General features: G+C 36.8%; 1 protein-coding gene across 2 annotated transcripts in view; it reads right to left on the bottom strand.

Moving 5' to 3' along the window:
- The window catches only part of LOC138706294 (uncharacterized), a 62336-nt gene that overhangs the window by 8905 nt on the left and 39881 nt on the right, over positions 1 to 13550 (bottom strand). For both annotated transcript variants that reach the window (XM_069835407.1, XM_069835406.1), the window contains one exon: positions 1593 to 1678. In XM_069835407.1, the coding sequence (XP_069691508.1) occupies positions 1593 to 1678 (86 nt within the window). The remainder of the gene's footprint in view (positions 1 to 1592; positions 1679 to 13550) is intronic.

Here is a 13550-nt window from a genome sequence, read left to right as displayed (position 1 = left end):
AAAAAATGTCGTGTTCAGGTGACCAGTTCTTAACAGTTCTGGAACGAAGTTTTCAATGGCATTACTATACCAATTAGTACTAACAGTCAAAGGATGTTTTGTCTTCAGAGAAATATGGTCCCAGATGCCAATGGAAGCTCCAAAGCACAACAGACGGCGATTTTTTGGCTAGGCAGAGGATTTTCATAAAGAAGTTGTGGGTGCCTGTCTGCATAGTAACGAAGGTTTTGCTTATTAACGAACCAATTAAGGTGGGAGTTTGCTTCATCCGACATTGTCAGAGCAGAAAGGATTCTCTCTTCCTGTTGCAAAATTCGAAAGTATGTTGTGCACAAGTGTACCTTACTCTATATATATATTGGCCTTAACTCTTGAGACATTTGCAACTTATATGGGTGGAACTTTAAATCCATCTTCACAATCCTACACAAAAAAGTACCAGTATGAGACATACACAGTGTACTTTCATGGCTACGAACTGATCACAGCGGACTCACTGGATAAATTCAGGTATATGAACTGTTTTCTGGGGGCCTTCATGCTTTTTATTGACGACCAAACCTGTTCTTCTTCACAGATTCACCCACCTGGACATCATTCTCCTGTCTGGAACACGACGATCTCTCACTGAACGACAGTAATACTATTATTATGAATAAAGGCTTCCACAGCTTGAATTATCTCCATCAACCAACAATTCATGGCAAAGTAAATGGCAATAATGTGTTTCGTTTGGAAAAGAAAAATGACGTCAGCCTGCATTCATAACTGCATTGCTGGAAATATTAAAATTATACTACTGGGTGTTCATTTCAAAATGTGTCATGACGTCACTGTTGTGAGTCAGCGATTTGAAGCGAGTTTCAGCTTTTATGTCCGAGAAGTTGCCTATTAATCAAGGCGTTCAATCTGAACTTGAGAATGTGTATGGTATAACTTGAACGTCGTAGCGACAGATAGCGGTCTGTAAAGTCTGTGTGCTACCATAACCTCTTTCGAACTGTGTTTTGCGCGGGCAAGTCGTACGCAGGGTATTTGTTATCATCCGTTGCATACCGCAACATTCTACAACCCAAATCAAATGCTCTGTGTCCATGTTGACCGTCGAAGTTAATGTCAACAAATACGTAAGTAATTGTCTTAACCCTCTCGCCATATCCCGACAGTGAGGAAAAACTCACCTCAGTACATGTTTCCAAACAGTTCACATTCCTGTCACTACCGGCATTACTGCATGTATCGGTACGTACTTCCAGAGTCTGTGGGTATCCACGGACTCTGCATACTTCAGAATGAACGCCGTACTTGCTAGGCAACTTCTCTCGCATTTAGGTAATACGCCTCTGCGGGAGTGTAGGAAGATTGAATTCTCTAGGTTCACTGGCTAGCCACATGACGATATACAGCGAGCCATGACACACTTTGAACTGAACACGCAGTATTTCTTACGGCTTACCTAGTATTCGCAAGTGTTAAGAATTCAACTTAATACATTTTGTTCGTATTTTCTCTCTTTCATCTTCATCCTGTCACTTTACCAACAATGAATCACCGTAATTAAATAATAAAATATAAATATGTCACTGTCTCACCTTATATATGTTACTGGAAAACTTAACATTGCTTTGTATTACTTCTAATAAAGCTGTAGTTGCATTCCTTTTTCTAGTGTCGCCATCTGTTAGAAGAAACAGGTAATATAATAAAATTATAATTTATTTGAGTAATATAAAATAACATGTAGTCAGCAGTCCGAAGACTGGTTGGAACCCCATAAATGACACCAATAAAGCAACACTCATGAGGCAACTAAGCGAGGAGATAATGGATTAAGGCAGTGGTTCCCAACCAGTGATCCATGGACAGCTGGGAGTATGTGAGTGATTTGAAAGGGGTCCGGAGAACCAAGGTGTGCTTTCAAACTGTATTTTAATTAAGCTTAACTTGATCATGTTCTCTGATTTTTCTAAGATTTTTGGAAAATGTTTTGTTTATCTCAGATTTTTCAGGTGCAGAGTTTAACAGAAATGAGATCGCCTGAAGGACTTTTCTTGACTTGCAAGTTTTTCCTACCTAATATCTGATATTTTAAGTTTTTTAAATTCTCTAATTCTAGTCCTTCGGATCGAACAACTGTGCTCACCGAAAAGAATAAGATTGAAATAAAGTTGTGTTCTCGGTGAGTTATCAATAGAGTACCGGTATTCAGTATTCCATTAATTTCATACTCTCAGTGACTCTCTTATAACAAATGATGATCTCTCGTCAGATATCTTTGGAAATATATAGAAAAATGATCTTAATTCATTAACATTAAAATTAAGAGAATTCTTCCTTTCTGTAATGGGAAAAAATAATTGGACATAAAACTCAGTCTTGCTGACAAAAATGGTTTGACTGTAAAAGAAGAAGAGGAACAGTTAGGATAAGATTTTCTGATACTTGCTTAAAATCGTGTTTCCAATAAAGACCCTGTTGCAATCTTGGTTGCATGCACGACCCACAAATCCCGAAGTGTAATAAAAGACTTTATGCCATTTACATTAACATATTTGTGCGAGAGTACATTTCCTGGTTTGATTTTCTTGAAAAAACAAATATAAAAGTAAACTTAATATGGAGTTAGACTTGTGACTTAGAGTATACCGGTATACAATTTGAGCCATACTTCGCAAAACTGACAGCTGCAAGGCAACATCAACCACCCTACTAATAACCTTATGGGAAGTGAAAAACTGCTTTTATTTTTCATAGCACAAATATGATATAACGTAAAATTACTTTGCATTTATGTATTTTATGATTATATTTAAAATTGAAACTAAAATTTAATATCACTGTCAAATTATTAAGGATTCTTAATTCACTATTTTATCCAAATATTTAATGAATATATCATGTCATGGGCCTAAATTATGCAAACAATTTTGGGGTCCGTAAAAATGTAGCACGAGCTTCAAGGAGTCCATGACACTCAAAAAGTTGGGAACCCCTGGGGTAGGGAATGATAAAAGAACTAAAAATTAAATCAGTTCTGGAATACATCCACCAGTACCAAACAAATTGGAAATGCTATTTAAAAAAAAAAATGAGTTCAAGTAAGATTCTCAGTCATTTACAGCTATACACTAAGAGACAAAAATCTTTAGGCTGAGACTGTCAACTCCTTCAAGTATTTAGGGATCACCCTACAACCAACAATGTCATTCATATACAGACAGAGCTGCAGCCGCAACAAAAGCTATGTTCGAAATAAAGAACATCACTATGCTTTTATTGGGCACTGCCAAGGTACTTTTCTACTGAAAAATTGTCCCTATATTCAGCAGGCAGCGCATTTTCGTTCCAAAACAAGTTAGAAAAGTTATCGGTTAGTATATACTGGAGTTTCAGGGTTCAAACTCTAACCCTAAATGCTTATGTCAGGATGCTACGAAAGGTAAAACCTAGTTCGATATAATAATAATAATAATAATAATAATAATAATAATAATAATAATAATAATAATAATAATAATGGAGCATGACACTGTAAGTGGAATTGCTACTAAATTGAAATGGTCTGTCGAGCTACTTTTTAACCATATAGGCCTAAACGCACTAACACTGCGAAACTAGCGCTCTACAAAATATTAGTGCCACATACGACAGGAAATATAATTAGATTGATGATAATACTGAACTAGTATATAATAGAACATAATAGTAAACATTATACACATTAACTGTATATACTCTATAAATACATACCGGTACATTCATTTAACAAAATCAGATCCGTTATGGTAAACAAAAATATATATTCTGAGATTATGAAATTCATATCTTTTACCATAACTGTTAGTAAAAATTTGTTTAAGCTAAGAAAATGTTGAATAATTTCGAGGGAAAAATTGTTCTGGGTCCGAGTATCGAACCCGGGACCTTTGGTTAAACGTACCAATGCTCTCCCAACTGAGCTACCCGGGAACTCTACCAGACACCGATCCAATTTTTCCCTCTACATCCACAGACCTCAAAGTGGGCTGACAACCGTCAAGCAACCAACATTGAGTGCACACTAACTCTGTGTGACTTAAGAAAATGTTCTTCCTACGTCACAAGACGTTATAGGGACACAATTATAATAACAAAAATCAATATACAAATTAACAATCTTTAGGTTCATAACCAAAGTGTATTAAAATTTTATGCAAGACTGTATCACAAGCCTTGTGGCCTAATACTTGCAAGGAAGAAGAGGGGGTAGTGATGATGAAATATTCATATACGTGTACTGGTACTGAAGCACAAGCTTTCCATGCTGGAGACATGTGTTGTGCTGTAGGAAATGTATGTGAAATGTTTGTGCCAGTTACCCATTGCCCAATAGACAATGGCTTCTTCATGAATATGACATTCCTGTTGTAGGCCTACCGGTATCATTTTTAGAGTTCTGGTTATGATTTTGCCAAAAATTTAGGACAAAACTTGATATTTTCATGTTGTTAAAATACTGACATGATAGAAAACCACCACCATTGTAACACACTTTATATACCGGTAAGCTAATGTTGTTCTTACACAGCCACATGCGCAAATTAATTATTTTACTTTAATGATTGGAATATAGATGTCACTATTTGTACGTACAATGAATGCATTTTGGGATACAATGCACAATATCAACTCTTGTTTCTCCGTTACCTACTATATATAGCCTATATCAGCGGTCATCAGCATACTGGACTCTCTGGCTAGCATCTCTTACCTGCAGTCTCTTACAGAACCAGCGTGCACCCATGGCTGCTGGCGGGATGCTGTCTCACTATCCCTTCTGCATGACGGAGCATATTTTGTTGCACTCCGTGCACTCTACTCATTTCAGCGAGTGCTGATGGCCACTGGCCTATATATTCTCAGACACACTATTGCAGTTATCCAAGTTATCCATTAGTGTACTAAGGGTGGGTGTTAAGTTATTAGTTTTATATTATTTTATTGATCTGAACATTTAAGTTAACTTTATTTTAAGCTTCTACTTTATTATCGAGACTACAAGCTTTGGGTTTAGACACTAAGAGTCTACAGTAATAATTGGCTCTTTAAATATAATCTTCATTGTTTCCTACCGCGCATATCTTAAGGAAGGAACAAAATTTAAGACAAAAACTGTTAAAGCCGATTTTCACTAGAGTGCAAAAAAAATACTGCCTACTTCTATTTTTAATAAAAAATTCTGACATTTCATGAGAACGCTTCCCTGATGTGTTAGTAAATATCAACAAAAACCAACTGACATGCAAAACGCATTTCCTTTAGAATCATATAATAGGATAATGATGGTGATGATGATGATGATGATAATAATAATAATATAAAATAGCTTCTAAAGTAGGGGAGCTGTTTGATTTCGTATTTAAATCAATATGTATCAAAGTAAATATACTTGGAAGTAAATCATTTGAACTTGTCGGAAATAAAATGTCAAAATACTACACGTTATCAAATATTATTTATCTCAGTTGATAACATTGACAATGTCAACAAGGAAAGCAACTACCGGTACTCTGACTAAAGTCTAAGTTCACAATGACTTTTCTTTTACAATAGTACAATTCCTTATATGAAAAACTACGAGTTCATGACAGTATGTTGCTTCCGTCATCAAAGACCAAATTACAATATTATACATAATTCTACTACATAATATATATAACAGTAAATAATTATGTAACGAAGGTACAAACAGCTGAAGTGTCTATATTACATACTTGTACAGTACTGTACTGAAAATCTGCGTTCACAGGCAGTTCAAATAAAATTTCAGATAGGCAAATTATTATTATTATTATTATTATTATTATTATTATTATTATTATTATTATTATTATGAAAATACTTCTGGCTACAAATTCAGCGGACCTGGGTTCAATTTTATTCTAACATTGCAGTGGAGAATTCTTTTCTCTTCTCTAGGGATTGATGCTTGTCATTCGTCTTAAGAGGTTCACAACTTACTATCAAAGAAGACAATGAATCAAAAGCTCAGAAATTTGAAATCAGATGATGATGATCACCATCAGTGCAAGTGTTTGCTCAGGCAGATACAATTCTTTCTCATCTTTGTTGTGGTTTTTTGAAGATATAAATGGTCACATCAACAAGTTGACACGGTACACTTCTATTGCTAATCCATGTTGAAATTACGATATAATGTTGCATATAATCGTATTGATAGAACAACAGACTACTACTGCAGTTGCATGTAGCTGTTTGAAGAAGTACAGTACGATTATTTAGTCCTGACAGTAGCCAGAGATGTGCGCCTGGGTCAGGTGAGTCCATTTAGTTACGCCAAGGGATGTTTGGGTTAGTCACTTATTTGCCTTTGGAGCAATCGGATGTCATGCATGTGGTAGAGTGGTATGTTTTAGTACAATTAGGCTGTACTGCATTCCTTTGCCGACCGCTCGCCCTTATCTCTACTCAGGAGCTCTCCCCACTACTTCTATTACTTCCCCTCTTTCGCTTCGCTGAGCTGTCAGGACTAAATAATCGGTCTGTACAAGCCTCTCTGTAACATTTTCAGATAACTGGATTATAATATACGTAGGTAATTTGTTTTAGGTCCATTTCTTTTTATTTCATCTGCCACGTTTCCACATTTGGTGAATTATTTTGATTCATGTCATTTGAAGACTGTGTCTGATGTGGCAACATGAATTACGTAAGTGAGTTTGTTTTATTCATCCACGAATATTCTGTCTGCTCTGTGTGGCATGACACTTTTGAGATCTTCCCGAACTGTGAAGCCTGCATCTTGTCAAATACCATCTATCACCAATTCCATCGATGCTAAAATCAATATAATTGATACAATGTCGTTAAATAGCTTACTAAAAGAATTATACTTTTGTTCTGTTAGATTTTTTTCTAAAATGTTATCAAGCTTGTATAAGTAAGATAGTGAAAAAAGTACAAGTTTCTAATATAGTACCTACCCTGGCCAATTATTATGTATTTCAAGGTATGTACTCCTCTGAGGCAAGATTCTTGCAGATCGAAGTTAAATACTGGATAGTTTGAGATGCTTCACACCTTCTGCATTGGTGTTCTACTTCAAGGTTTTCGAAATATATTTCCGATCATTTTCGGTGGCTACTATCTAGTTCTGAAGAGGGATGGCGCCAGCAGGAGAGCTTTGGTGGGCTAGAGCTCAACTTTAAGCCCCTCTAACATGAAAATGAATGTTGTATGATTAATTTTTATGTATTATTCATTAATTTCACGAGAAAGTAACTGTTTAAAATAGTGCGTAGATAATAATGACTGTGTAATGTACTTTCCAAGAGTAGGTCTCTCTATTAAGGATTTCTTTGATTTTCACTCTATTACGCCAAACAAATGTGTCAAATCAGGTACAGCAGGCAGGTTGATAGCTCTTACACGTGTGCTTTACATTAAGTTTATCGAGCGAGGTGACTCATGCGTTCCACACGGGACTTGCATTCAGGAGGTCCGTGGTTCAAATCTCCGGATCGACCAACCTGACTGTGGTTTTTCAACAGTTACTTAGGCAAATGCCAGGTTGAAATTTTCATTGCCACGGTCCATTTCCCTTCTTCTTTCCTGTAGAAAATGAATTTAGATTTCATATCGTATCAATTCATCTTCATCATCTCATTCCATAGGCACATTATATTCAGGTCATGACGCATGTATTCATCTGCTTACAGGAGGGGCGTCCTATCCGAAACCGTCTATGGGTTCCAAGCCTTCCGCAATATCTCTGCCAGGATTCATTCCTTAAGAGCACTTCGACACCTTGGAAGGGTCATTGGAATGGATCCTTATCTTAACGGTATGAACTTAGGATGGGGGATGTAGGGGGGCCCATTGGGTGAGCAGGTGAGGAATCTCATATAGCTGCTGAGCTGGTATATCTCATCCTCATTCATCCCATAATTCGGGTGGACAATGGGCCTCAGTTTGGCCGACGTGCTGAAGGGTCGACATTGACCCATCCCTAGCCACCGTTTCCTAATTCCTAATCACGGTATTAAGTTTGAACTACAAGATACTTCCAGTTCTTTTGAGATGGAACTTAATGTTTTTTTTTTCTGTCTGGATTGAATGATACCGATATATTCATACATATTATTATTACTACTACTAATACTTCTGCTACTAGGCCTATTAATTCGTAAATCAATTCAATTCTAATGTTGCTACTATAACTTGCAGTCTTTGGCAAACACATTTATGATTACTCTAAAGCAGTGGTTCGCAAACTTTTTGAAGGTGCGACCCACTTTTGGGCGAGACTTTTATTGCGACTCCCCCCACCCCTGACTGTTGTCGTACTGTACCATACCAGTACTTAACCCCATTCAAAAATGCAAATCCCTGTAAATCGAAAAAAAAAATACTGTACTCAAAACCAATGGATATTCCCAAAAAACTAACAAAACAGAAATTTATTATGATGCAACAACAACATGAAATTTTAGGTAAACATAATTTATACCCGGAAAAAACCCCAACTAGGTAACTTATCCCAACCAGGATTTTTTTTCAGTTAGACATGCTAACCGTTACTCCACAGTGGTGGACCAAAAAAAAAAAAAAAAGTTCAATACAAATCGAAAATGATGCTTGGATTGTTTCCAACGAACTCATAAAGGAACTTGATTTCTAGTCCATATCACTTGACAAAAAGAAGTTTGATTCATTTCACTCTAATAAGTAAATTATAGAAAATTTAACATATTGTGATGGCCACGTGAGATTCGATCTCACGACTGACAGAGGAAGGGCTAAGTCGGTCGTGTTTTGGGCGGGTTGCGCGCGCATCTGCTTCCTGGGGCATGTGCTATGGCGGAGAGAAGAGAGGGGAGAGAGCGACAGCGGCAGAGAGGGGAGATATCCAGATTATTCGAGAATGCCATCCTACATCCGTGGAAATCTTCTATGCATCTGTCGACTGACCGCGAACTTTCTCGTAACTATGGTTTGGTTATATAAGAAGAGACGCAAGTCAGTAAGTCAGTGTTGTATAGTCGGTGAACAGCAAGCCAGCCAGTCTTGTGTAGCAGTGAAGCCAGCTTCGAAACCAGAGTCCGACTTGAGTGTGTCCGCAGCTGTGCGAGCGTCCGAAGTCCTGAGTTCGAGTGCAGCGGACCGCAGTTGGGGGACCTGAGTTCGAGGTTAGTGGACTGTCTCTGAAGGTCTGTGGTTCAAGATACTGTGAACCTAAGTGACTGAGCTAGAAGAACTAGCCAAGGCAAACGAACTGTGAACTGAGAACTGACAGTTCTGATTTGTAAATAGTGCTTTGTGAACATTAGTTAAAATAAACAGTTCATTGTTGTTCTCAAAAATCCAAGTAAATTGTCATTGTCGTCTGTGGAGTGCAATAACGAATACTGTGTTGCTGTGTGGAGAGCAAGTCCCATTGTTGACGGAAGTAGAATTAAATTGTAGAGAGTGATAATTATTGTTGCTTTGAATAAAAGTTACATTGTTGAGTTGGAAAAAAATTTACAATATATACATCTTGATTACACAACTTTTAACACTATATCACTTCGGAAAACGTATTATGTGTCTTTGTCGTGTTAAATTTCACATTACCTCGTTAACAGCTGATAACAGGCTGAAACATGTAACGAGGTAATGTGAAATTTAACATGAGAAAGACATATAATACATTTTCCGGAGGATAATTACTACATATTATACAACAAATACCGAGATTATTTTTGCAGACATGCACAATTTTAAACAACAATTTTCTGAGTAGGGTACTCAAACAAACAATTACAGTAGTCATAGATGAATATCGAATCAGTTTTTAGGCAGTTGCGTTCAACTGGGTGAAATTCCAAAAGAATATTAAAAAAAAAACTCACTGAAATATACACTCACTGATGAAATGTTGAAATTTTGGTTCAAAAGAATGCAAGAAAACCTCGACAATTGCAACCTTGCATTTATGCATAACAACTTTCTCATTTATGATTGCAAACAAAAGCAAGAAGTCTCCTTGGACTTGAAAATGATATCATGATTGTGTGTATATCGAATGAAGAGTCCGATTTGAGGGGCTTAGAACAAAAAGCAGGTAAGTGACATTATTAAAAAAATGAGGTAAGTGCGTGTTGTGATAGCCCAAAAGGATGTTTCTTTGGGATAAAATCAGGTAAGTGATCACACTGTGAAGTGCTGCTATATGGGCATCATTTCCCTAAACTAGTGTATAATATTTCATTGCATGTAGAACTTTAACTGTAATTTCCTCAAAACTAGGTTTCTGTCACTTACCTGCTTTTTGTTCTAAGCCCCTCATTTGAGAATCTATATTATGAAAAACAGTCACATTTGTCACGTTAACTATTTCATAATCACTTAAACATTATTTTGATTTTCATGTTTAACTTTATGTTTTTACATACAAAGTAAATGAATGTTAACAAGGCATTTGTCCACACCTGTGGAGTAATGGTTAGTGCGTCTGGCCAGGAAACCAGGTGGCCCGGATTCGAATCCTGGTCGGGGCAAGTTACCTGGTTGAGGTTTTTCCGGGATTTTCCCTCAACCCAATTTGAGCAAGTGCTGGGTAACTTTCGGTGCTGGACCGCAGATTCATTTCACCGGCATTATCACCTTCATCTCATTCAGACGCTAAATAACCTAAGATGTTGATAAAGCATCGTAAAATAACCTACTTAAATAATAAAAAAAAGGGCATTTTTGTTTTATTTTGTAAATCATTTCGCGATCCCCCTCTCAACTCTTCACATGACCCCTCACAGTTTGGGAACCACTGCTCTAAATATAATTTGAAAGAATTAAATGTTACTGGTAGTACAAAATAGGTTTGGAGATAGTAAATTCAATGCATTATGAACTGGTGTCATGGAATAGATTTAAAAATGTTAAGATTTAAACAATATTCGGATTATTAGAAATTTTTAGTATTAATGCAACCGATTTGGCTATATTCACAAAATGGTAGAATATCACCCAGGAGCTCCAATCCTAGATGTGGAGACAGGATTTTGTATCTCGCCATAACTTCCAAAATGGCTCTGGGGTCTATTCACCCTCTTATAAAATGTAGTACCGTGTCTTTCCCTGAGGTAAAAGATGTACAAAGCGTGGTAGGCCCACTGATTACCTTATCTCATCCTAATGTCGTGCTCCAGAAAGTATCCTCTCTGTCTCCTGTATGACTCAGTCGCTTTTTATCTACATATTATTGTCACCAGAAAGTATGGGATTTCTACCTCTATCGCCTGTATGACTCAATGGAGTGTGTACAGACACTTCTCTTTTTATCTATATTATTGATACAACATGTACACCGTATGAGAGAATCCAATGCACAGCATTTCTTACAATTAATAGATTTGTCATGTTAGAAATTACGGGAAATACTCACGGTGAAAAGCTGATAACAGAACTGCCAGAGCTGTGAAAACAACCACTATCACTCGCATGGTGCTGAGCTACTCAAACCTGTAAATGCACAACTCTAGCCTTTAAGGATTTGTTATACAAACAAAGATATCACATGGATTACTGGTATCACTGTGTACACAATATGAAAACGTAATAACTGACACCTCAACTTAGAACCAAAATCAGTGATTTTACTCGAGTTAGGGACCTATGCAGATCGATAATAATTTTCAAATGTCTCGCAGAACTTACTATAAATCCATTTGGGTCTTTTACATTCTGACAGCAGGAAAAGTTATATGTTTTATATCATTATGCAAGATCATTTCTCAGTAGTCTTGAGCCATGTTAGCTAGGTCAGCCTTTTGGTGTGTGGTTAACGACGCTGTCTCCTCCCCAAAAGGTTTCGGGTTCGGTTCCTGACTCACTGTCAGCCAAAGGATTGCTCCTTTGCAGTAGTGTAACTTAGAAAGTCGCACATGCCCAAAGTTGTTGTATGGCTATGTTAACCAATGTATCTTTCGCAACTACACATGCCATATTATTTCAGTGGTGAATTTGAACTTACAAAATAATAATAACAACAGACTTGTCTCACAATTTTCCAAAGCGCCATTGTTTCATCGACAGGAACTCTCTGGTGACTTTCTAAACGTCAATACTCCTGCTTTCTTCACTTTCAATGGCCAGTACCAGTACTGATAAAGAACTGAGTCTCAACTGCGACATTGTACTATGCAGGTAAGTCTTTATTAGTTTTAGCTTATTGAAAGATCACTTGGCAGTTGCTGTAATGACTGGTAAAATGAGGAAAAGTTGTAGAACTGTACACAGATCAGGCTGACAAAGCAGAATTTTCTACAATTAATAATTCGACCAGTTTCTTTACTGTTGAAAATTTACGAATCTCTTCAATCATTATGGATCGAAAAGTAATCAGTTGTTGAGGAAACGTAGGCGATAAAACGGTAGCATAACATTTGCAAAGTATGTTAGATGTTAGCTTTTTCGATTATTTCCTTTTCAGTTAAGGTACCCGGTACTGAGTTTTGATGGGAGGAGCAGCGAGAATTTAGCTGTGATGCCGTTCCTGCTTTCAAAGCGTACTTTAAGCTGCTGAATAATTATGAAATCCAGACAACCATTAAAACAAATACACGGAATCTTTCTTCTGCATTCTGTAATCGTTCATAAACTGCCAATTCATTAAAGAACTTCCTAACATGGCGTTGCCGTGTTGATTTGAAAACAGGGTCTATTTTCCAGGAATATAAGAATTCCTTTGTTTTCTTTAAAACAAAACTCGAAAATTGCCGCCTCAACTTTATCATATTATTTCGGGCTTGTTTTAACCGTGACGTGGCAGTCAATAAATCAATGGACTTTTCACGTACACATTTTGAAACAATATTGGTGTACTGTATTATTTTACACTGGAACACGAACATAACAACAAAGTCAAAGGAACTGAGTTTCTTTTTCATTACAATAACTGTTATTTTTCCCGGAAGATTTGTTCGAGAACAGAATTATATTCTCAAGGCATATCACCATCTGCAAAAAAATCCACTTTTCAACGTGAGTAAGCTATCAAATCGCGAAGACCATTTCGTAGGACAGAGCTTTTTTAGTGTGCGTTTGGTTCTCTCATTATCCAAGGCACTATTTAATTTCTGTCATCATGGTAAACTTTCACTAAAAACATAACTTGCTCTACAGTGGTGTAAAAGTGCCTTATTTCTGGAATGTCACTAACGGAATCATTCAGAACTAAATTTAAATTACGGTATGATCTGTGTAGTGTTCGTGCGAGAAGAAGACAGAAAGAATTGAACACATGTTGGGGAAGCAGGGTGGAGATTAACGTTGTGACATCGGAAAGAAAAAAATTATTGTTATTTGAGATGAGTGATATTGAAAGAAACACAACTATTGTAAGAATGCTGTAAATAGTATACTTCTGAAATGCGTGAATAAAATACGAATGTTATTCAAAGTCTAAATAATGTCTTAGATATAGGCATATTATAGAACGGTTTTCTGGCCCCCCCTGCATTGCGGGCCCGTTAGTTACGCCCCTGCTCCTTTGTATGTATGCTAGTTTT

The sequence above is a fragment of the Periplaneta americana genome, chromosome 9, assembly GCF_040183065.1.
Source record: "Periplaneta americana isolate PAMFEO1 chromosome 9, P.americana_PAMFEO1_priV1, whole genome shotgun sequence".
NCBI lineage: Eukaryota > Metazoa > Arthropoda > Insecta > Blattodea > Blattidae > Periplaneta > Periplaneta americana.
The sequence above is the reverse complement of the archived record's forward strand: the minus strand, read 5'-3'. Positions and strand labels throughout refer to the sequence as shown.